This window comes from Mustela putorius, unplaced genomic scaffold (assembly GCF_011764305.1).
Source record: "Mustela putorius furo isolate JIRA1106 unplaced genomic scaffold, ASM1176430v1.1 tig00004033_pilon_pilon_pilon, whole genome shotgun sequence".
NCBI lineage: Eukaryota > Metazoa > Chordata > Mammalia > Carnivora > Mustelidae > Mustela > Mustela putorius.
The window spans coordinates 4619744-4644282 of NW_025422169.1; the positions used below are offsets into that span (position 1 = coordinate 4619744).

General features: G+C 48.6%; 1 protein-coding gene and 1 non-coding gene across 2 annotated transcripts; both read right to left on the bottom strand.

The window, feature by feature from the left end:
- Positions 1-522: 522 nt before the first annotated feature.
- UCN3 (urocortin 3) lies at positions 523-6391 on the bottom strand. The gene is made up of 2 exons (XM_004757920.3): positions 6255-6391; positions 523-1456 (listed from the first exon to the last, which is right to left on the bottom strand). Exon 2 carries the CDS (start codon positions 1448-1450, stop codon positions 947-949), a length of 504 nt encoding a protein of 167 aa, XP_004757977.2. The 5' UTR covers positions 1451-1456; positions 6255-6391; the 3' UTR covers positions 523-946.
- A 16658-nt stretch (positions 6392-23049) lies between these two features.
- LOC123389796 lies at positions 23050-23157 on the bottom strand. The gene has a single exon (XR_006604452.1). It is a non-coding gene; the product is annotated as a U6 spliceosomal RNA (small nuclear RNA).
- Between the last annotated feature and the right edge of the window lie 1382 nt (positions 23158-24539).

Consider the following 24539-nt stretch of genomic DNA (forward strand, 5'->3'; position numbering starts at 1 on the left):
TTACGCCGGTTGCCATCGCTTAGCCACTGGTCGTTCAGACAGCCCTTGGTGGTATTTATTTCAATCCTCACTTGGTGTGCAGACTCGAGGAGAGCAGAGGACCTGCCTCGCCCACCACCGGCCCCTGCCACCAGGCCCGGCATCGGCTGGGCCATCGCTGAGGGGCCAAGAAATGGGCCCCCACGCCCAGCCGTGGCGGAGTTCAGGGCAGCACAGGGGAGTAACTGGAAGCCCCCTCCCCACCTAACCCAGTGCCCACTCGAGAGCAGACCCTCGGCTAGGCCTCCTGGGCTGGACCAGTCCGTGCACATGGCTCTAACCTAAGCAACGTTCGCCAGAGTCCTGCCAGCTTGGCTTTTCCCAGCCTTTTCTTACCCCTCCTAGGACTGCAAGAACCTCTCCACCCCGGAAGAGACCAGGCACAGACTCCGCGGCTACCTCCCTGGTCCGCCTCCACTTTTCCATGCTCAGAGACGTGAAGGCCACAGGCTGAAGGAAAAGAAGCTGAAACCAGCCCAAGGGTTGCAGAAGCCATTGGTTTTAATGGGATTGAGAGAGGGAAGAGATGGGGTCCGAAGTCAGGATGGTGAGCCGTGGGTGTGGGTGGGCAGGAAGGAGTGCTCCCCGCCCTCTCCCCAGGCATGGACCATGGAGGAAGAGCGCGGCGAGCCGGACAGCGGGATTTTGCCCGCTGATGCAGAATCTAGGGAGAGACATGAAGGGGCTCGTGTCTGTGTGGGTAGGACGGTACGCCCTGTGTGCATGTGTGCAGAGGAGGGTGCCGGGCTGGAGGCAGGAAGGAGCAGGGGGGCCGAGCACTGAAGCAGCCTCAAGAATAGGATCCTGCCCTCGAAATACAAACCAGCTGAATGGGCAGCTCCTCGCCCTCCACCCAGACCTCGTCCCGGTCCCTGGTGTGCTGCCGCCCTCCTGCTGGTCTCTGCTTCTACTTCTTACGCCCAATCTGTGCCATCAGGAGTGCGTTGGCAGCTGCCTTGGCCTGCAGGTTCTTGGCCTTGGCAATGTTGAAGAGGATGTTCATGATATTTGTGGGGACATCAAGGGACAGCGTGAGCTTGGTGTGCCGGTCACTCTTGGCCTTTTCCTGGTGCGGCCTGCCCTTGAGCTGAGCTGGCGGGAGGTATTTGTACCGGGCGCTTCCCGCTCCACTGCTGCCCCCGGAGCCTGGGAAGGTCCTCTTCCTCTTGCCTTCTTCCTCCTCCTCCTTCTCCTCGTCCTCTCCTGAGGAGGGGTCTTGGCTGGGCAGGTAGGGGAAGCCTCTCTTGCTCAGCGGTGGTACATCCTCCAGCGAGCTCCTCCTGGCTTCCGACAGGGCCGGGTTGATACAGCCGAAGAAGGACTTGGCTCTGTACAGCTTCTGGGAGAGGCCCGGCCGGGGGGCCCCTGGGAACAGCAGCAGCAACAGCAGGAGGTGGGCTGGCTTCAGCATCTCTCCCTGGGGGCGAGAACAGGGGTGTGAGAAGGTTCAGTGCTCGGGAGGACAGGGGTTCAAACTCAGTAGGGCTTTGGTCATAGTCTACAACGGTTCTCAAAGTGGGGACTCGGGGCCAGCAGCAGCATCGGGAAGTTGGTGAGAAATGCAAAGAATTCTCAGGTCTTGCCCCCAGAATGACTAGATCCAAAAGTCCGGGGCCAAGGATCTGAGTTTTAGTCAAGTCTTCAGGTGATTCTGATGGTCGGTAAAGTCTGAGCGCCATTGATCGGCTGGTATTGATGACTTCTGTTTCGTCCAGCTTTGCTGGCCGCTGCTGGCCCTGCGAGATGAATGGCGAGTGTGCCAGGGGAGTGTTCCGGGGCTTACTGGGCTTGATGACTTTTAGCCCTTAGTGCTGCTGACTCAGTGCATCCCTATTGTTTAAAGACTGTGGTGGGTGGTCCAGTCAGTGTGTCTGAGGCTGGTGGTTCAGACCCGTCCCCCTGCTGGGCTGTCAGTATTCCTCGGGAGCAAACAGTTGTGAATTTGTTTGGTTTTACCACAGAATTTATGAAGTGAAATTCAGTCTGGTCTCTGTGTAGAGATGTTAAGTACTTCACAGAAAACACCTGTGTTTTCTAGTGTCGAAGACTGATGTGACCTCCGTCCTAAAACGATCGGCTGTCTCTATTATATGGAAGTTCTTGGTGATCTATTTGACTGAGTGAGAGAGACATGGTCTGAGAGCCAGTCCAGGGACACCCGTGTCCGAGCACGTGCCGTTCCGGGAGTGGGTCCGTGCCTTCACAAGCAGGGGAGGTCGCGCTGTTGTCCAGAGCCAGCAGCGATGCTCAGAGGCACGAAAGGATGCATTTAGTCTTTTATTTAAAAAAAGAAAGAAAGAAAAGGAAAAACCCTAAATTTAGTGTAGGCAGCATGTGTGGCCGTGACAACGTCCAGCTCGGTGTCCCTCCTGTACCCTGGACTTCGGGTTTGCAGCCATCATGGTTGTCGGGCCACTGCGGCACTGTGCCGACCCAGCAGGGACACGGGCTTGAGCGGGGTCATTCCCACCCTGCTGCCCTGCCTCCTTTGCAGCAACGGCTCCCCGCTGACCATCTGAATTTGGGTTGGGTGTGGTCACTGGGCCTCAGGCAAATGGTGAAGGGGACAGAATTCACCTCCTGCGTACTAGGACCAAGCCTGCCCTGCACCACAGCCCCCGTGGTCTGTCCTGTCTGCGCTCTCTCCAGCTCTGGACCAAGGATGCAAGGTTCATTGACTTCACTGTCACCCTCTCTGAAGCGTGAGAAAGAAATGTGAGGTCAAAGGTATGGGATTTCATCGACTCCCCTCCCCCAGGAAGGACCGCTGGCTGTGCTGGGCACCCCGACATGCTGACCCCCTCACCCCCTCCCAGGAGGCACAAAGAGTGAAGGGTTGCCCTTGGGCTGCTTTACCTGAACCTGGAGTTTATTTTCTGCCCGAGACATCCTTGGTTCTCACAAAAGAAAGTGAGAAAGGTGTGGTTAGCTGTCAAACTTGGGGGGCCGCTCCTATAAGGTAGTTTTTGAGGAAGTGAAACAAATTGGATAAAGAAATCAACATGGGGTCCTTCTGGGCATTAAGAAGGCTGGACTAGTGGGCCAGTGGTGCCATGCATAACGCGTCTGACTACGGATCAGAAAGAAGACTGGACTAGCACAGGATCCTTCTGTTTTCTGTGGTGACAGGCAGAGGTGGGGGGGCAGCGGGCCCTCCCTGTCCGAGGCTGAGGGCTGGCCTCAGCTCTGCAGATCATCGCCAACATGACCTGCAGCAGGTCATTTCCCAGAAACAGAGAGGGAATGAACCCATGCTGCCTTCCCAGTTTCTTCAGGCTGTGAAGGGATGGGGCCAGAGCTGAGCCGGAAGCACCCGAGCCCCGTTCTCTCTCTAAAGCAGAATCCTGGGAGGCCTCACGTGCACACGGACCTGGCAGGTGTTCCTTAGAAGCCTGGGGTTTTCCTGGACACTCCACATGTGTCTACCGCCTTCCTTTTCCTTTCCCTTAAGAAACCAGCTGGATTTGTTTGTCTGTTGTTTGTTTTTACATCTTAAAAATTTCGAGTTTATTTTATCCGACAGTTATGAAAAACATAGGCGATCCTTGCTTTATGTGCTCCAAATGCATGCCCCCCCCCCCCGGGTCTGGGCATGCGGTGTTGTGCAGAGAAATCAACACGGACTCTGGGGTTACGGGGACCCAGGTTCAAATCCTCCTCGTCCTTTGCGCAAGCCCGTGGGCAGGGTGCTTGACCTCTGTGCCTTCCCACTTCCTCATCGGATAGATGGAGACCGCGGTAACTGCCTCATAGAGCTTACACGAAAGAAAGATGAACTTGAGGTGGAAAACGCGCTTGCTCTAGCCAGCTACTTAATAAAGGGGGCCGCTTCCTCTCCGTTGACACACAAATCATCTCCAGTTCTGATTAGGATAGGATTCAGTTCACGTATAACCGTCTCGGAAGCCACACCGGCATCTACTTATTTTTATCTGTGTGTCTCTCTACACCTACATCTCGACATGCCGGTGACTTTGTTCCACTAGTTTGACCCTGCAGACCCGTCCCTTTGTTGTGTTGTATTTCTGGCTTTTAGGGTTTGGCGTTCTCCGTTCTCCCACATTCTCCGTCCTCAGCCCGGCAGGCTCCCCCCGGCCCTAAACTCCGTCTCAGTCAGCTGCTGTCAGCTTTTCGAGGAGCTCAGAACCACATGGGGGGTTGGTTGTTCAAACGTGGGCTGCAGGGTGCTGTCCCGGGGGCTTCTGGGTCAGTAGGTTTGGGAAGAGGCCTGAGCTTTTGCCTCTCTAATGTGCTCCTGGAGGACAGGGACAGGGCGGTCCGGGGACAGCACCGTGAGAACCGCCCCTGTGAGCGCCCCCCGTCCTCCTGCGAGCTCCTTAGAATTCCCGGAGAGCATTCGACCAGGGGGCGTATCGACTATCTCTGTGGGAAAATGGACTCTTTTCTTTTAATGTCTTTTAATATTGTGTTCAATAACCAGACAGCGGCTTTCTCATTTACCCAGCTAGTTCCTGGTTGTTTTGTGGAAACATAGGATGAATCGTGGCTTTAGCTGCCTTACTGCCTGGAGGCATCTGGAGCTTTGGAGCAGTTTCCAAGGGCTTGTAAGATGGAAAGGATTTAAAGACTCAAAATGCCAGTTCCCAGAGAAAGGGTTAATGCTGGCAGGGAGGTTGTGGAGAGAGTTTAGGGTTTTCCGGGCAGGAGGGAAGAAGGTCTCCAGGGCAGACAGACGCCCTGTGCTCCTCAACACAAGTGCGATTCAGGAGCAAGCTGCCCCTCCTCCATTCTCTGGATTCTTTCGCTGTCACCCCTAGTGAGTGTCACAAAGGTTTAGGCGGTCCCTGCCACCTGCTGTGAAAACCAGCCTCCCCTCTAGTTAGATGGAAGAGGACAGAGCTCTCCGTCTGTGCTTTTTGGGTTTGGGTACCTGAAACTCCCCTTCTTTTGGGTTCCAGCAAGGACTTTTCGGGGTGCTTCTCAGAGCTGTCCCAGAGTCCCGCCCGAGGACCTGAGGCCGCAAGGGACCTGCGCCAGCCTGGGGCAGAGCACCCCGAGGGAGAGGGTGCCCCAAGGGGAAAGGTACAGGTGGTAAAGCCAGGGGCAAACAGCGCCGCCCCGTGCTAGCCCGTTTCCCGTTTCCCGTTTTCCGTTTTCCGGAGGTGAGGAAGGCGGGGTGAGTCCCCGTATTACAACCCCCACCCCCCGCCCCGTTTTACCCCATTGGTCTGCAAACACTGTCAAGCAGCTGAATTTAAAAACCACTTTATAAAAACCGTGGCTGCCGAATCTAGAGGGGTTTTATGCATGTCAACACGTGTTAGAGTAAGGAGCTGTTTTCTTACAGTGGACTCCTGGAAGTGTGTATGTGTGTCACGCACGTCCCCACAGAAAGGCTAGCAGCTCACCCCCCAAGTGAGCCTCCAAGGAGGGGGTCTGCGTGAAAGGCTGCTTTCCCCGCAGAGGGAGGAACAGCAAGGAGAAACAGACCTGCTACAGAGAATGTCTGCTCATGGTGTTCGTAGTCACCTTATTTAACCCATTCTCAGAAGTGGGGTCCGCGCGTGCGTGTGTGTGTGTGTGTGTGTGTGTGTGAGATCGCCACTAGATTGCCATGTTTGAGGAGAAAATTGCAAACACGACTTCTCAGAGAACTTGGACATCAGAGACATCAAAATCCATCTTTATGTTCCCTCCCCTTCACAGGTAGCACCAAGTCATTACGGGTGTCTGTCCCCTTCCTCTAATGTCCCCAACTTGGCAAGGGACAAAGGACTCTGGGTGTTGAAGGCAGAGGACCTGGATTTGAAACTACCCTCTCGCCCCAACTGCCCCGGGGTGAATCAATCACTGGGCTTCTCCGCGGGGCCACACAGCCCGAGAAGGAGACATTCCCTGCCCCGCAGGTGTGCAGAGAGGAAACAGTCAATCCAGGCCAGCACCCTCCTGCCGGGAATGACGGCTTTGCATTCACACCCACCTCCCCTTTTCTTCGGAAACATACATTTGCAAGAACCTGTTCTGCCTCCCATCTATCACCCTTGTAAAGCAGGTCTCTCTGTACCAGCAAAGGGAGGGTGGGCTTCTACTTACCTCAGACGCACACTGTGGGGTTCCGCACCCTGCTCCCTGGGCTGTGACTAGGGGCGCTTGCAGCCTTGGTCTCTCACCCCTCTCTGGTCCCCAGCATGTCCTGCTTAACCCAGGACCAGTACATTCATCCTTCATGGACGAGTCCCCAGCCCAAACCTTACCTGTGAGTGGCCTTCGCTCTGGAGTCGAAACCCTCAGCGAGGCAGGCGGCAGCTTCAGGACCAGGAGGTCTGCCCCAGAAACATCCCCTTGAACTCCTGTCTCCGCTGGGGTCACTGCTCCTTCTCTTCTTGTACTGTTCCCAAGTGGGCCGTGATATTTCCTCTCTATGGAAACCACTCCACTCCCTCGTGTTTATATATAAAAGTGACAGATCACGGGGTGGATTGTAATTCCAGACGTGGTGTCTACACTGGGATGCGATTGCATTTAAAATACGCCCGGACCAGCTGTCCGCGTCGTGGAGACGCCGTGGAGATGCTAGGCACTCTGTATCCTTGACCCCTCCTACACGTCTCCCCACTGGCCCTCCCATCGCCGCCCACTTCCCCTCCTGCCCTAGCAACCTGCTCATTGATAAAAAGAATAAACGGTCTGTTAAATTGAGAAGCAGCTCCTTTGAAGAGTTTTATTACTGATCTCAGTTCTCCCTGATTCCAGTCTTCCTATGCCCTCAGCACTCTACCCCTCCTTTTCAGAATGGACAGAGGTCCTGCTTTGAAAGTATGGAAGGTGACTTGAAGTTCACCTGTTGTCTTGTGGTTCTTGTGGGTCCTGACCTGCTGTATTATCTCCCGCTACTCACAGAGCTTGGTAAGGCTGTGTTCATCAAAGAGCACATGAGGGGGCAGGCACCGTGTACCTAGAGCTTCTGATGGAAAATCAGAAATTTGAATTTTACCCATTTTTTTTTTCATCCATTCATTCAATATTTTTAGAGCCCCTGCTGTGTGCCTGGTACTGGCAGGGCCCTGAGGAACTTAAAGATGTTGAGAACGCTGTTTTCACAGGCACCTCTCCATCCTGGAGACTCAAGACAGGTAAGGGGGCTCCAGGAGAGGAGAGCAGAGCTCCGGACTGAAAGGTGGTTTGACAGGGAGGGAACCAGCGAGGAGGAGGCCCAAGGTCAGGGGAGGCAGGCGGCCGGTGCTGCGGCAGGACACCGGGAGGCACCCAACACTCAGGTGAGGGGGTTTCAATTTCATTCCAGATACAATGGTGAAGATGTAGGGAAGTGGAGGCAGGCAGTCAAGCCCCTGCTTTCAGGATCAGGACACAGAGGACAGAGTCAGGGTGAGAATCCAGGTCTCCGGTGAGTGCAGAGCTCTTTGAGCCTCGGGCTAAACCAGTTGGAAGAGCCATGCAAGGCCCACACTGTTTCCAGCCTCGAGGCCAGACCACAGCTCCCCATCCTCAATGAACATTTTCACCTCCTGAAATCCATCTAGACGAAGCACTAAGTGGACTTCTGGAACTATCCCAACATCTTCATGCCCACAGGTACTTTGGGGGAACAAGTGGAAAGCCTCGTAGGGAAGGATGCGATGCCTCCCAGAGTCTCAGCCTTCATTGTAGACCCGCAGGACTGGACCTCACTGTGCCTTCTTCTGGAGCTGCCGGGCTGGGGTTCTCTTGGGATGACCGTCTACATGGGGCTAGAGATCTGATCCAAACTCTTTTGCTTACTTGTTCACTCCCTCATGTATTCATCTTCGGGAGGAATTTTCTTTTCCCCATTTCAGATAATGAGGCAGTAATGGAATTTCTGTAGGTTGAGGGGTACCTGGTTAGAAACCTGAGTCTTTAACTCCTTCTCTGCCTTTTTTGAGCTATGGAATCCAGGGGAGGTGGTCTCGGGAAGATACCCAACATTGCTACCCTTAGAGTGGGGATTCTCAGCCTTGGCTCTACTGACATTCGGAGCCGGATGATGTTATGGGGGGCTGTTCTGAGCATCGTAGGGCGTCCGCAGCATCATCCTTTTCCTTTCCTTATGACATTCCAGAACACGCCCTCCCTTGCCGAGCTGTGACAACCAAAACGGTCTCCAGCTAGGTCCCCCGGGGTCAAAACTGCCCCAGTTGAGAACGACTGCCCTAGAAGATGAGATTTAGAAAGAGAGATCATAATCACCGGCTTCTCATTTTGCTCATCTGCCCTGTCTCCTTCCAACTTCCTACAAAAGCTCTCTACCTGAGTCTGAAGGACCACAGGACCATGGAGCCTCTCTATGTCAGGGGCTAGTGGCTGTCCTTGAGCACACTGTCCCTTCTGCAGACAGAGGAGGGCTCATGAGTCCCCACCTGGCCATCTGGGTTGGTCCTGGGGTTCTATGGCTCCCAGGAGCTCTTGGCCTGGGAGGAGGAGGGTCGCACGTGGGGTCTGCCCAGCCCTGGTCCTCAAGGTGCTTTTCTTAGGGATTAAAACCACAAGAGCATTGTCTTTGCTTTACAACTGCACAGCTGCTTCCGGCTGCATTTAATGGAGGCCTGGGGCGAGCAGTGGACAGAAGGAAGCCGACGGGTGAGCAGAAGGACCCAGGGTGTCCTTCCTGGCAAACGGCGGTCTCCCTTATGTCCTCTGCTGCCACACAGGGGTTGTGTGTTATGCTTGTGCTGCTCTCCGGTCCTGGTGAGCCGTCGGCCTCTTCCATGGATTCAGCACCAGGACATTGGATAGGGACGTAGCGGGTATGCGGAACACGCTGGACAGCTTCACGCGCAAACAGAGCTGGCTCATGTTTACAATGCTCGTGTCTCTGAAGGCTCAGAGCAGTTCCACGTAGTGACACAATTAGTTTCTCAACTTCTGAGCCAGGCAGCCAAAAAAAAAAAGGCAGGGAAAGGAGTTGGAATTGTGAGAACTCTTGCTTTACAGGGACCCCTCCCTGTAAAATCTCTCCGTGGAGATTTGTTTGGGTTGTTTGCATTCTCTGTTCTACCGATTCCCGTCTGATGAAATGTGGATTCGTGAGCCTTCCTTGTTTTTCTAACAAGGTTGGTGTCAAGATGGCATTCGTAAGGACTTGATGCAGGCTTACACGGACGCACGACAGCATGGTGAGTTACACGGACGCACGCAGCATGGTGAGTTACACGGACGCACGCAGCATGGTGAGTTACACGGACGCACGCAGCATGGTGAGTTACACGGACGCACGACAGCATGGTGAGTTACACGGACGCACGACAGCATGGTGAGTTACACGGACGCACGACAGCATGGTGAGTTACACGGGCGCACGACAGCATGGTGAGTTACACGGGCACACGACAGCATGGTGAGTTACACGGACGCACGACAGCATGGTGAGTTACACGGACACACGCAGCATGGTGAGTTACACGGGCGCACGACAGCATGGTGAGTTACACGGGCACACGGCACGGTGAGTTACACGCACAGGACAGCATGGTGAGTTACACGGACGCACGACAGCATGGTGAGTTACACGGACGCACGACAGCATGGTGAGTTACGGACACGCAGCATGGTGAGTTACACAGACGCACGCAGCATGGTGAGTTACACGGACGCACGCAGCATGGTGAGTTACACGGGCACACGACAGCATGGTGAGTTACACGGGCACACGACAGCATGGTGAGTTACACGGACGCACGACAGCATGGTGAGTTACACGGACACACGCAGCATGGTGAGTTACACGGGCGCACGACAGCATGGTGAGTTACACGGGCGCACGACAGCATGGTGAGTTACACGGACGCACGCAGCATGGTGAGTTAATGGTGAGTTACACGGGCGCACGACAGCATGGTGAGTTACACGGACGCACGACAGCATGGTGAGTTACACGGACGCACGACAGCATGGTGAGTTACACGGACACACGCAGCATGGTGAGTTACACGGATGGTGAGTTACACGGACGCACGACAGCATGGTGAGTTACACGGACGCACGCAGCATGGTGAGTTACACGGACGCACGACAGCATGGTGAGCCTCACTGTGCAGTCCTCCCCTCACTTTCCCTGATTCTCAGCTAACCCGACTCCTCCGTGTCTGACAGCTGTGTGTGTGTGTGTGTGTGTGTTAATGTCCCAGTCTGTTTGCGGGTCCCTCCATTTTTTGCTCTTTTGGGATACGTTCTGTACGTGCAAAAATGTCTGTTCATCAGATGACTTTCGACCCCTTCAAGCCAAATAACGCTGATTGTCTTGAAGTCTGCTTTGCGTGACTTCCAAATGGCTGTTCCAGTTTTCTATTGGGTAACATTCGCTTGGTGCACTTTTCCAGTCTTTTCTGCATCAACATTTATTTTGTCAATGGTACACATTTAGATTTTAAAACCTGGTCTCATAACCTGTATTTTAAGAGGGCCTTTAACACGCTTGTACAAATAGTGGTTAAGGATGTATTGGGATTATTTTCTGCTGTCTTACATTGGGCTTTCTATTTGCCCAGGGTTTTTCCTCATCTGTGTTCTGCTGGATTAATTCTTCATTTTCATTTGCCCTTCTGTTAGTTTATAATATAAGCATGAAAACCACCATGTTTCCCTGGAGCCCTGATTTCCCTGCATCCCAGAAAAAATGAAGAGCCCACTCTTAACCTGGTAAAATCGTTCTATCTGTTGGGGAGGGCAGATGGGCTTTGACCTCTGTTTCTTGCAACAAGCTGGACGAATTTAATTGCTAATATGAGTACTTCTGCAATACTAGCAGGCCCATTACGCCGCAGTAACGTCCAGTCCTCGCTAGGAGCAGTCGGCAACACCCCCTCCATGGATCTGTGACACACTCTTTTCACTGGACTTTGTATCTGTCTTGCAACCAGCAGCAGTGGGAGCAGATGGGGAGAGTTCTGGCTCGTCTCCATATCTAGGCGCCTTGGTGATGTGTCAGACACTTTATGGCCCTCTCTAATGGAGTTTGGGTAGCTGACTGATTCATGGAGCAAATCTCCTGGGGGCCAGGGCCGTGTGGAACAAAGAATCGAAAGCTTTCTCTTTCTCCAAGAAGGGGCTGATGTGCGCCTTCTCGGATAGCCTTGTGTGCCTGTTCCACTGCGATCTTCCCAAACTTGGGGGGCTATTTACGTGGTGGGCACACTAAGGAATCAATAGCACCCGATCCACATACGGGATAGACGTGTTCTCTAGTGACAAAGGAAATAAGAACTCTCTGAAACATGACCCAAAGGCAGGGGAATGGACAGCACGCTCCTCCACATCTGCGTGGAAGCACAGCCCGCGGGGATGGTGGCCAAGGCCATCCTCCAAGAGCCTTAAACGCACCTGTCCCCCTTCTTCCTTCCAGCCGCCCTGCTGACTAGACGCACTTCAGAACCCGTCTGCACGCCTGCAGTTTCATCAGGTACGAAGCTCCATCAATGATCTCATCATCAATGAGAAAGAAAACCCAGCATATTCCTGTCTGCTGGGAATTCTAATCTGTTTCCCTGGGCTAGGGTGTGCTCTGTAGCCGGCCGTGGTTAACAATGGACTCGGAGCAGACACTGGACTCGGAGCGGACCCTGGACTTGGAGCTGATGGGGCTGATGGTGCCAAGTCTTGCCTGACTGCGGCTTCATCTAACATGTATCTTCTCCGTAGGGCGCGGGGCAGGTCTCCTACTCTTAGGACCACCTGATGATATGTGCCGTTTTATTTTAAAATTTTTATTTTATAAACATATATTTTTATCCCCAGGGGTACAGGTCTGTGAATCGCCAGGTCCACACACCCCACAGCACTCACCAAAGCACACCCCCCACCAATGTCCATAACCCCACCCCCCTTCTCCCAAGCCCCCTCCCCCCAGCAACCCTCAGTTTGTTTTGTGAGATTAAGAGTCACTTATGGTTTGTCTCCCTCCCAATCCCATCTTGTTTCATTGATTCTTCTCCTACCCGCTTCAGCCCCCATGTTGCGTCACCACTTCCTCATATCAGGGAGATCATATGATAGTTGTCTTTCTCTGCTTGACTTATTTCGCTAAGCATGATACGCTCTAGTTCCATCCATGTTGTTGCAAATGGCAAGATTTCATTTCTTTTGATGGCTGCATAGTACTCCATTGTGTATATATACCACATCTTCTTGATCCATTCATCTGTTGATGGACATCTAGGTTCTTTCCATAGTTTGGCTATTGTGGACATTGCTGCTATAAACATTCACGTGCTCGTGCCCCTTCGGATCACTACGTTTGTATCTTTAGGGTAAATACCCAGTAGTGCAATTGCTGGGTCATAGGGCAGTTCTATTTTCAACATTTTGAGGAACCTCCATGCTGTTTTCCAGAGTGGCTGTCCCAGCTTGCATTCCCACCAACAGTGTAGGAGGGTTCCCCTTTCTCCGCATCCTCGCCAGCATCTGTCATTTCCCGACTTGTTGATTTTAGCCATTCTGACTGGTGTGAGGGGATATCTCACTGTGGTTGTGATTTGTATTTCCCGGATGATATGTGCCGTTTTAAACAGCAAAATCAACAACAAAAAGCACACGTATGCTAACATGCAGCAGTAAATATGTTGCAAAAAGGGCATGCCTTTGCAGCAGGGGAGCTAAACGCAGGAGGTAGTGTCACCTTGCTCAACCTGAGACAGGGGCGTGTGCATTGGGGGACTCAAACCTTTCACCCCTCTGCCCAGACACATGTGCCTGAATGACCCCAAAAGGCCCACGGGTATTAATTTTGGGTAAAATTACTACAAGTAAGTTGTAGTAAGTAAGTGGTTTATTTTTTAACATTTTATTTATTTGAGAGAGAGAGAACACACAAGTAAGGAGAGGGCCAGAGGGAGAGAAAGAAGCAGCCTCCCTGCTGAGTGGGGAGCCATACTCAGGGCTCAATGCCAGGACCCTGGGACCCTGACCTGAACCGAAGGCAGATGCTTAACTGACTGAGCCAACCAGGCCCCCCAAGTAAGTGTTTTGTCTTCTTTTATAAGCTGGTCGGTCAGGTGCAGCTGTAGGAGGAGAGGCAGGAAGGACTCAGAAAAGCGAAGTTTATTATACTCAGAGGTCCTGCAGATGGGAGACACGGCCACCATACAGGGCCACATGGAGAAGCTGCAGGGAGTTAGGAGGCAGGAAGCTGGAGCAAGGAGAATGCTTAGCCATGGCCTTTTTTGGGGTTTCTTTAAGAAAGGAAAGACAAGATAGCGAAGGCTCTGGGCTGTAGGTGCGTCCCGATCACTTGGCCCCCAGCCCTGGGATGATGAAAGCAGAGGGATGTTGCCTCCTGTGGTCCACAGATCCCATGGAGAGGCCTGGCTCAGGACTGGGTAGTTTGCAGACCACAGGTGTCCTATCTCGAAGGACTGCCCAGCCCCAGGAAAGCAGTCAGTGTCTCCCACCTGGAAAGTTTCTTCAGGATGACCAAACATAATATACAGAAAATGGTGCACGTGTTCTTTCAAGTGCCTACAACATTTATAATACGGGGAACAAACTGCGGTACGGAATCCGCGAATCACAAGGACCAGCTCCATGTGCCGAATGAATGAATGGAAACAGGAAGCCAGAAGCAGGACAGCGAGAATTTCCCTCCTAACAACTTCCCTCTTTCTTTCTGCCTCTCTCGTGGTAGAACAGAAAGTACGACAGAGAAGCCCTCATGACTCGGGTAAGGAAGGCAGACTACAATGACCCCAAACCTCCAACTCTGGCCTTATGGAAATTCTGGATTAAAAAAAAAATCAGGGGTGCTGGATGGCTCAGTGGGTTAATCCTCTGCCTTTGGCTCAGGTCAGGATCTCAGGGTCCTGGGATCGAGCCCCACATCGGGCTCTCTGCTCGACAGGGAGCCTGCTTCCATCTCTCTCTGCCTGCCTCTCTGCCTGCTCGTGATCTCTCTCTCTCTGTCAAATAAATAAATAAAATCTTAAAAAAAATAATTGAAAAATGCATTTCTGAGCTCACAAGGAGGAAGGGGGGTTGGAGAGCGTCTTCTGGCACCAAGACACAAAGGGACTAAAAATCAAATTACAAACACATAAGTGGATGCCACATGCACCTCGGGGGGTGACTGCCGGGCCTAGGAGTCAGGGACATTGGTTTTAACATCTACGTGGGACCAGACAAGAGGGGCTTGGGGCCTCTCAAAGGTAGTTTTAGAACTGAGATGCCCGCAAAAATCTTTCTATGAGATAGATAAATCAATGTAGAAATGGAAAGAACTTTAGAATGCCTCAAGAGCCAAACTGGGTCCTTGTGAGAAGCGAACGGCTCGGTGAAAGTAGGTCACAGTTGTAGAGTGTCCCCCTGTGATTTGGAAGGCTGTGCTAAATGCGGGTCTATACGGAAAGCTCCTTATCACAGTCCTTCCGAGAAAATTTGGCCTCTCCAACTCTGCGCCGTCCTGTGTGGGCACTCCTAGCCACCTGTGGCTATCAAACCCTTGAAACGTGTTTAATCTCCATCGAGGTGGGCTCTGAGTGTGAAACACACACTCTATTTCAATGACTTAGTATTGAACGGTGTAAAGATCTCATCAATTTTTTATAATCTTATGTGTTGAAATAACATTTTGGATATATTGGGTTAGGTAAAATATATTATTCAAACTATTCCCTTATTCAAACTATATTATTCAAACTAATTTCACTTAGTTTTTTTTTTTTTCTTCTTCTTTAAAAATGTGGTTACTCATCAATCCCTCCCCCCCGTTGGATATAGTGACATTACGTGAGATCATGTGTATTATCACCTAGCACAGTACCTAGCCTAAGAAAGGTGCTTAAAGATGTAAATTTCCTCCATTTCTTCTTGGCAACTGAAATAAAAAGTCTATTAACTTCAGCCAGTACCGTCACCGTGCATGAGGGAACACATCTCTTCATTACCCTTATCAGCTTTGAATATTACAAAAATGTTTATCCTGTTTGTTTTAATTTGCTTTTCTTCGTTTAATGAGGCTGAACATTTTCCCAACACCGCTGGGGGTAGTGTGAAAGTTTTCTGAAATGATCTTTCAAGAATCTTTAAAAAGTTTATACTTTTAGTCAGTTTCTTTTCTTCAAATATTTTTCCAATATAATAGAGAAAAGGGCTGAGATGCATGTTTTAAGAATCCGGGGTATGTCCAGCAATCTTCACTTTTTAGATCAGGTGAAAATGGCTAAGTCTCGGGATGCCTGGTGGCTCAGTCGGTTAAGCATCTGACTCTTGGTTTCAGCTCAGGTCATGATCTCGGGGTCCTGGGGTCAAGCCCCAGGTCGGGCTCTGCCCTCAATGGGGAGTCTGCTGAAGATTCTCTCTCTCTCTTTCTCAAATAAATGAATAAATCTTTTTTTTTTTTTTTTAACACTAAGTCTCAGGTTAGAATGTTGTTTCTACCAGCCAGCAGAGCGGAGTGGGGAGAGGCAGCTGTGTGGCGCTAGGGGCTGGGAGGAGGTTGCCTGGGGCCCGCGGGCACTGAGCCTGGGTTGCTGGTGGCTCTTTGCCTTCATGCCTATCCCTTTCATATTGCACCCCCCAACCTTTCTGTTCTCACCCCTGCCCCTCCTCTCCCCCTCTGCCTTCCTCCCATGCCCTGCTCTTAACCTAGTGACATTTTTGTAAGGGAGACCTTTATTGTGACTATTTGTCATTCTCTCAAACACTTGTTTTATGCTAGAAGTCCCCTCTGTTCCCTTTTATGCTTGGGTCTTTGGAAATCAAAGCCAAGAAAACTTCTCACTTACCTGCCTGTCTCATCCCTCCCCTGAGTAACTGACAGCAGGCCAGGCCAACCACTTAAATAGGATATGGGGAAAGAAAAACATGCGATCGTGAGGGGAAAATAATAATCAATAGATATTAGTGCACTACACCTATTACATAGATGTGTGGGAGCGAGACCCTTGTTGGGTAAACTCTCCGTCCCTTCGTCAGAGATCCCATTTGGCTGTATGTTATTTTTTTTTTTAAAGATACACCTATTACATACAGAGATGTGTGGAGAGCGAGACAGGCTTTGCAGAGCAGGGGGTCCCTTCCTCAGAGAGCCCAAACCACTGAGCCACCCAGGAGCCCCTGGCTGTATGTTATTTTATCTATTTTTTTCTCATATAGGGCTTACTATAATGGTATGTTAACTAAATGATTCAGATAGGTAGCTAATACATAATTATATTAAATATTATAAATATATTTTACTGGTAGTGGTCTGTGCTCCTTAAAATGAAGATACCACTGTTCCTTAAATCAGCATTCTCTTGCTGCTTCTCCTGAGTCCAACAGGACAGCAGAACCCATCTGTACAGGGGATTCAGGTGTGTGTTGGTAGGAATTATCTCTTGAAGGAAGGAAGGAAGGAAGAAAGGAAGGAAGGAAGAAAGAAAGAAACTTAAATACATACATACATAAACAAATCCCATCTGGCTGCAGAGCAATTAATTTCCTTCCTATACTGTGGTGAAGAGTCTGTACTGTTCTCTACACAGCAAATATTGATTGTTTGGATGGTAGAGTGGAGATAACATGGAGGAAATTCTCTGTCACAGAGGGAAGACCTTTTAATGGAATATCCTAATGCTTATCCTCTGCAAAGAGCACGGAGGCTGGGACCAGTGGACAAGGACTCAGGACTGTGTGTTCGCCACAGACTGAAAACCAAAATCTAAGCATCACCAACCTGCTTCCACAATGAGCAAAGAAACAAAATGGAGCTCGGTTTCCAGAATTGCACGATGAATACAAAAATGGATATTTGCCAAGGTATCCCCCAGAGATCCTGAACGGGTAGGATATTTTTCCTGGCACAGTCTGACGCTTACTAATGCTTCAAGTTCTGGTGTCCACTCTGAGAGAGGGAAGCTCCGGGGAGCAGGATAGTGGAAACCACAACGCTCATCTCATTTGAGAGTGCTGCTGAAGACCCGCATCTGTGGAGAAAGTCACTGGGTTTTGTGTTACATATTTAAAGTGATGTTGATAAACTGAATGAAGAGGCAGCATGAGGGGATGAGAGACCTGAAAGTCAGCATAAGAGCCAAATCAATGGGCGCGGCTTCATCTGAAGAAGACGGGAGAGAGAAATGGTCACTCCTCTTGGAAGGCTTCCTAGGGAGGAAGGTGTAGCTTTCTTTTCTCAATGTGATTCCAGCTGACAAAAAGAGGTTTCATGAATAAGAATTTTTGAGGGTCAACATTTTCTTGGTTTAGAAGCTCTTAGACTTCCCCCTCACCCCATGGGAAAAAGGGAGCAAAGTCTCCTGGAGTGGAAGAGAGCCTTGACAAAATGATGGCTCCGCTAGCGTGCTGAAATGTTGGGCTGTTTCTTAATGGGCAGGAGGGGCGTGGGAGTGAAGGGTGACTGGGAAGGTAGGGTTTCAGATTGCTTTCCCTGCTTTAACCACAGTGTCGACTTTTGTTTTCTGTACTGGGCTTTGTACCTAATTTTGTTTAAAACCCAGCTCTTACTATCATAACAAATAAAATGAAGGAAAAATCCAAACCCAACAACCCTTCTAAGCCCCAGGCCTGAAAATGCTGCTGCTTAAGACGGATCCGGCCAATGGAAGCAGAAATCTGGTGGGTGCAGTGTTGTTGCTGGTGCTGGGGTGTGTGTGTGTGTGTGTGGTGTGTATAATTCTTCTTGAGGATTACACTGGAAATCCATGGCAGAGTGAGGAAATGCAAGCCATGTGACTCCTAGACCTGTGTGAAATCTAGAACAAGGTAGAATTAGCAAAATTTTACATACACATATGTATATAAGTGTATACATATAGCAAAAATTAATATTTATATACAGTTGCAATATATATAACATATATGTGTATAATTTATATGCATGTATATGACATATACACATTATATATATGTATATAGTTTTTGTATATGCATAAATGAGGCTGAACATTGAGTGTACACACACACACACACACACACACACACACACCATCACAGTCAATCACATAGGCCTGAACAGACACTCTATTCTTTAGGTATTTTAAGTGCTTTTGCTTCTGTGAACTTTTCTAGAATCATAGACAGTTTGGCCCAAGAAACTTTATACTTTAGTTCAGTCACTTAGATGGAGTCGCACACAGGTTACTGCAAGAGCTCAGCCCTCTGGCCACAAACATTTTTGAGGGTCGTCTCTGTAGCTAAGCCAGATGGTGCTGCCTTTCCAACCGCGAGGAGGGAACAGAACTTAGCCTTGAGAGTGAGTGAGTGTTTTAGACGTGTGTATAACTGAAGATCATATTATTGAAATGAAATAAAAATGAGAGATTTTTAGATATTTATTCAAAAAGACAAATGCAGGGAGTCAGATCACATTGAGATGACATTTTATCTCTAATAGTCGAAGAAGGATGAAGAATGTGTGTCTTGCTTTATGTAGGTCTGAGGCTAGGTTAGAGGCGGGGAATACCGCTGATCCTTTGCTTTGGGTAATGTAAACTCAAACAACTCATTTTCATTATAGAGGCAGAAGGAGCCATTTAAATTAAAAGGCGTTTGCTTGTACGTATGTATTCAAGATAGGGAAAGTAGGGGAGAGTCAACAGTGGGTAAATCTATGACTTTGAGCGACAACTGCTCTGTAGGTGGGGATGGAAACTGCTAGAAGCAGGGGCATCACGCTCTGCCTAGGATGCTGGATCATCAGGCAGAATGGAGAGCCCCTCAATTCGTGAGGTGCTTTCTTACAAACCCGCCTTTGCCAGTTCTGCTTCTGTCTAAGAATGCCCCAGCTTTTTTACTCCAAGAAAAAAGAGGCTCAGGAGTGGGAAGAAAAGCAGATGTTTTGATAAAGCTTTTCTGCTTTATTCTACTATTGTCAAAACATCCCTAGATGCAGTCACTCCCCCACCCCGTCCCGAGTGTGTTTACTGGATATCTGCTAAGTATGAGGAACGTAGGTGCTAAGTAAATAGGACTTAGTACTAAGTACTATGCGAGCCTCCTGCTCAAAGCGTGGTCGCTGGACCAGCAGCCTCAGCATCCCCAGGAGCTTTCTAGACAAGTGCAGGGTCTCAGCTCTCACCCCAGTCCTAACGAACCAGAACGTGCATTTTAACAAGAGTCTCGGGCAAGAAGAGCAGTGATGGGAGCACCAATAAATGGCTTTCTTATAGGAAAACCATTTGTAGGTAAGTTTGAGGAGTCAGGTGATTGAATGGGAGGTGAGCCTCCAAGAAGAATAGAAATGACCAGCTTTTAACTCTTTGTGGAACACACCTTACCTTTACCCCAGTGAAAGCTGAGGGGAATGATGTCACTTTGGTCCCATCGGGGACAGTAGCTTTGGGAAGGGCATCTGTGTGATCCTGGTGGGGGACTGGAAATGAAAGGAGAAAATGTCCTCTTCAGGAGTTCACATAAGACACCCCCAGAAATAGCTCCTCGGGTCTGGGGGTCAGTGTGGCACCGTGGGTCCCCTGTCCTTCAGACAAGGGCGCGGGCACCTGGATTTGGAGCCTGAGAAACTGGGTTCCATGGATTTGCGGTCATAGAATAGACGTTACTTTATATTCTGCCATCTCCCCATACCCACCACACTTTTTCAAACATTTAAAAGCCTACTTCCCTTTTTGCTCATCCGAGACTCACTTTTGCACTGTTATGGGGATAACGACATTCTTCACTTCATTTCACACTCTGTGTATCAGGCGGATGGCTCGCTGCGTGGCACACACCCCTCCCGCTCCCCCTTGGGAGAGAGAGGTTGGAACAGTCATCTTGGTAAGCAGCAGGCACTCGCTCAGGAACTGCTGTCTGCAGGGAGACTGCTGGTGCCATGCCGTGTACAACACGTGGCCATCTGAGCCGAACCTGGGCTGCTAATGAGAACATCACTTTTTTCTAGAGTCTTCCTGCTCCAGCTCAGAGGTGAAAATGAGATTTCCCCCAACAGTAATTCATCATGCATTCACAACTGCTCATCCTTCTCTCCCAGGCTGTTTTTCAAACATTCGAGCTTGTTACTGAAGACGTGGCCAGTGTGTCCAGGGCTCTGCCACGAGGATAACACCACCATCCCTTGTGTAAAACGCAGTGTTGCCCAAATGACTCCTTATGCACTCTCTTTGAACCTGAACCTTTTATATCTTGGAAAATTTTCTATATCTCCCGAAAAGTAGAAATCAGAGCTCCATGAACACTGGTATACAATTTACCTAAGTTAACCAGTTGTTAACATTGTGTGTGTTACACAATCCAAGCCACGTGTCTTGTAAAATGCCCCACATGCTGGATCAGTTTCCTCGTGTTTGATTTAGGTTAAACACTTCTGACAAGAATAGCACATTGATGACATGATGTACCTTCCTACAGCATCACATCAAGAAGTGTGTGACAGGGGCACCTGGGCGACTCAATGGGTTAAAGCCTCTGCCTTCCACTCAGGTCATGATCCCAGGGTCCTGGGATCGAGCCCCGCATCGGGGCTCTCTGCTCAGCAGGGAGCCTGCTTCCCTTCCTCTCTCTTTGCCTGCCTCTCTGCCTACTTGTGAGCTCTGTCAAATACTTAAATAAAATCTTTAAAAAAAAAAAAGAAGAAGTGTGTGACAACAACTTGTTCCATCACTGCTTCTATGACTTTTGATCACTTCGTCAACATGGTTTTCCTAGTGTTCTTGATTGTAAAGCCCCTTTCCCTCTTTCTAGTCAATAAGTAATCTGTGTTGATATTTTGAGAGCTCGTGAATATCTTGTTTCCTGGTAACATTTCGCTCAGTGGTTTCAGCATTGACTGACACCATCTGATAAATCTTATCATAGAGGATGAAAACAGTGACTTCCTAAATCTTTAATTTGTTCCACTTTTATTGGCTGGCATTTCTCAGTGGAGAAGGACGCCCCACCCTCAGCTTTCCACCTTTCTTCCTCCCTCTCGCTCATTTTCGTTGCTCCCTCTCGTCCACTCCCATGTGCAAAGCAGCACAGACTTAGAGATTCTTTTTTAAATTCCCGGCGTTATTATCCATTACTATATATTTTTTTTATTCTTGAGTTATTCAAATTGTGTCCAATGGTGGTCCTTCAGGCTAGCTCCTGGGTCTTTTGACATCTCCCTATTAGTTTCTTTTCTTTTTTTTAAAAAATACATCCTTACTTTCTGGTAAGACGATATTATAGGCTTATAATTTCACTATCAGAGGACTGGGATCAAACGTTGTTCCAAGCAGCCCTGGTTCTTTTTAGTGGGGAATGGTGTTTCGAAACGATATTTAGTGGGACCGTGTGGGGGACTCAGCAGCTGAGTGTCCAACTCTTGCTTTCAGCTCAGGTCATCATCTAGGGGTCATGAGGTCGAGCCAACCTGCCTCAGACACTGTGCTCAGTAGGAGTCTACTTGGATATTCCTTCCCTCTGCCCCTCCTCCTGCTTGCACGCATGTTCTCATTCTCTCTCTTTCTCTCTCTCAAATAAATAAATAAATCTTTAAAAAAATGTCTATAGTGGAGAACTCCAGATATGCCTCTTGCTATAGGGGATCACTGTTTTTAGGCTCTTTCTATAGCGTTAGCTAGGAAATAGACTTAAATCCTTCCCAAGTTGATTTACTGGATCAGTACAAATCCAATAAAAAGCCCCAGCAAGGATTTTCTTTGAAAAGGCAAAGGGCCTAGAATAGTTAAAACAATCTTGAAAAGAAGAACAAAGTTTAAGAACTTAACACTACTAGGTTCAAGACTTACTGTAAAGCTGTAATACTAGATGTTATGAATCAAAAACTAGATCAATGGCACAGTAGGTAGAGTTTAGAAATGAACCCGCACATATATGGCCAACTGATTTTTGACAAACACACAAAGTCAGTTCAATGGGAGGGCAGATCTCCTCAACACATGGTGCTGGAGCAACTAGATAATTGGAGAAAAATTAACTTCAACTCTTACCTCCCATCAGACACACAAAAAAGATTTTTATATGTCCCATAAACCTAAACATAAAAGCTTGTAATATGATGTTTCTATAAATAAACATGGGAGACTATCTTTATGAACTTATATTGGACAAAGATTTCTTAGGAACCAAAAAGCATAAACCATAATGGAAAAATAGGTACACTGAATTAAAGTTGAAAAAAATCTGTTTATGGGCACCTGGATAGCTCAGTTGGTTAAGTGACTGCCTTCAACTCAGCTCATGATCCCAGAGTCCTCAGATGAAGTCCTGCATCGGGATCTGTGGGGAGTCTGCTTCTCCCTCTGACCTTCCTTCTCATGCTTTCTTTTACTCTCTCAAATAAATAAATAAAATCTGAAAAGAAAAAAATCTGCTTCTCAAAAGCCATTTTTTAAAAAGATTTTTATTTATTTATTTGACATACAGAGAGAGAGAGATGACAGGTAGGCAGAGAGGCAGGCAGAGAGAGGGGGGAAGCAGGTTCCCCTCCAAGCAGAGAGCCTGATGTGGGGCTCGATCCCAGGACCCTGAGATTGTGACCTGAGGCAAAGGCAGAGGCTTAATCCATTGAGCCACTCAGGTGCCCTCAAAAGACATTGTTAAGAAAATGAAAAGGTAAGTCATAGACTGGAAAAAAATTCGCAAAATATATATTTGACAAAGGGTATAGGTCTAGAATACATAAACAATGCCTACAACTCTACAGTGAAAACAAAACCCAGTAAAAATTGGCAAAAGCCTTCAAAAGACATTTCACAAAACAAGATATAAAAGTGGTAATATGAGGTTGGCAAAGTTGTCATCAGTATTAATCATCAGAAAAATGCAAATTAAATCCAAATTAAGAGACTTCCAGCTTCTGCTTAGAATATAGAGATCTAATCTAACAAAAACAGGTACTTCTGTCTGTGTGTGTTTCAGCAGCTTTAACAGGATACCACAGACTCAGTGGCTTATAAACAATAAACATTTATTTTTCACAGTACTAGAGTCTGGAAAGTTCAAGATCAAGGTACCAGTATGGTCACACTCTCGTAAGAGCCCTTTTTCTGGCTCATAGCTGATACTTTTGTCCTCACATGGTCTAAAAAATGAGGGAGCTCTCTGGTGTCTCTCTCTTTTGTCAAGACACTAATCCCGTTAATGAGGGCCCCACTCTCATGACTTAAGCACCTTCCATGCGCAGGGGCCATGCTAATCTTCTCTGTATCGTTCCAATTTTAGTATATGTGCTGCCGAAGCGAGCACGACTTAAGCACCTTCCAAAGGCCCCACTTTGACCAGTGTCTAACCATTCAACCTATGAATTTTGGGGTGCCACAAAAACTCAGACCATAGCAACCTCCAAGGAGAGATGATTATAGACTCTTTCTTGAGCCTGACTGGGTGATCATGAGAAAGACCAGGCAGAGTGAGATATGGAGAAAGCCTATTTCTTGATGGAGGCTTGGAGAAACCACTATGGGAAAGACACCAATCCTTTGTTTTACTGCACCCACAGGACAAAAACTCTACACTGATAGAAGAGGGCAGGGAAATGTGCTGGGTCCAGCTCCATAGAAGTTCCCTATCACTAAGGGAAAGGCAGAGTCACTGAGCAGACCCCAGCCCTGAGGCCCATCTAAGACCAAAGCTGGACCAGACCAACAGAGAACACTTCCCTGTGCCCACCACTATAAAGCTAGCAAGCAGTAAAGGAACAAGCAGTACGTCTACTGCTGGGCAAGGTCATGAATGTGGAGAGAGGTCTTCTCCAAGGTGCAGATGCAAAAGAAGAAGTGAAACCGAGGGAGGAGCAGACAGGAGTAAACACTGACAATCCAGCTTCTGCCCCGACACAGATGATGTTAGAGGAATTAGAGGCTCGTGTACACTGAGGGTAACCATAGCAACAACAAATCCCAAACCCTACCTCAAAGTACTCACTCCCCTCCCCCCCAATAAAAGATTAGCACAGAGGTCTAGGTGTCTTCAGACACAGATATCATTTACCTGCATCTCTGCTGTCCTATACAAAATATGTAACTCAGAAGACAACAGGGAGACATCTTTAGAGTACTGGGGAAGAAAACTGTTAATGCTGAATTCTACAACCAGGAAAATTATCTTTCAAGATTGCAGGAAAAATACTTTTCTCTACAAAAATAGGAATGGAAAATAAGATGAAAATTGAGAGGGAGGCAAACTATAAGTGATGCCAAACTCTGGGAAATAAACTCTCTCCTTGGCTATATTCAGCTCTGTGAAAAGCATCCTTCATCACGGTTACCATGCTTTTGTATTTCTTACATTTCCATTTGGTTTGTTCTTATAGCCTATATCTCACTGTTAAAGTTCCCCATCTGATCATGTAATGTCACCTGTCTTTTCCCCTAGAGCCCTTAACATTTTATTCATTTACTTTAAATTCTAGTAGTTCCAACATCCATGTTATATGCACGTCTAGTTCCAATGATTACTTTGACTCTTGAAAATGTGTTGATTTTTTGTTGTTGTTGTGGTTCCTTTATAAATCCCCTAATTTTTTGTGGTGTAGAATTTTTTGTACCTAGATGTCTAACCCTGGTCCCAGCCCTGTGGAGAACAAACCTCCAATTCACTCTATAAATCCTACAAGAAAAAACAACTAC

What these genes read in the sequence shown, in the direction of transcription:
- UCN3 (XM_004757920.3), bottom strand. Translation starts at nt 1,450, where the DNA reads ATGCTGAAGCCAGCCCACCTCCTGCTGTTGCTGCTGCTGTTCCCAGGG.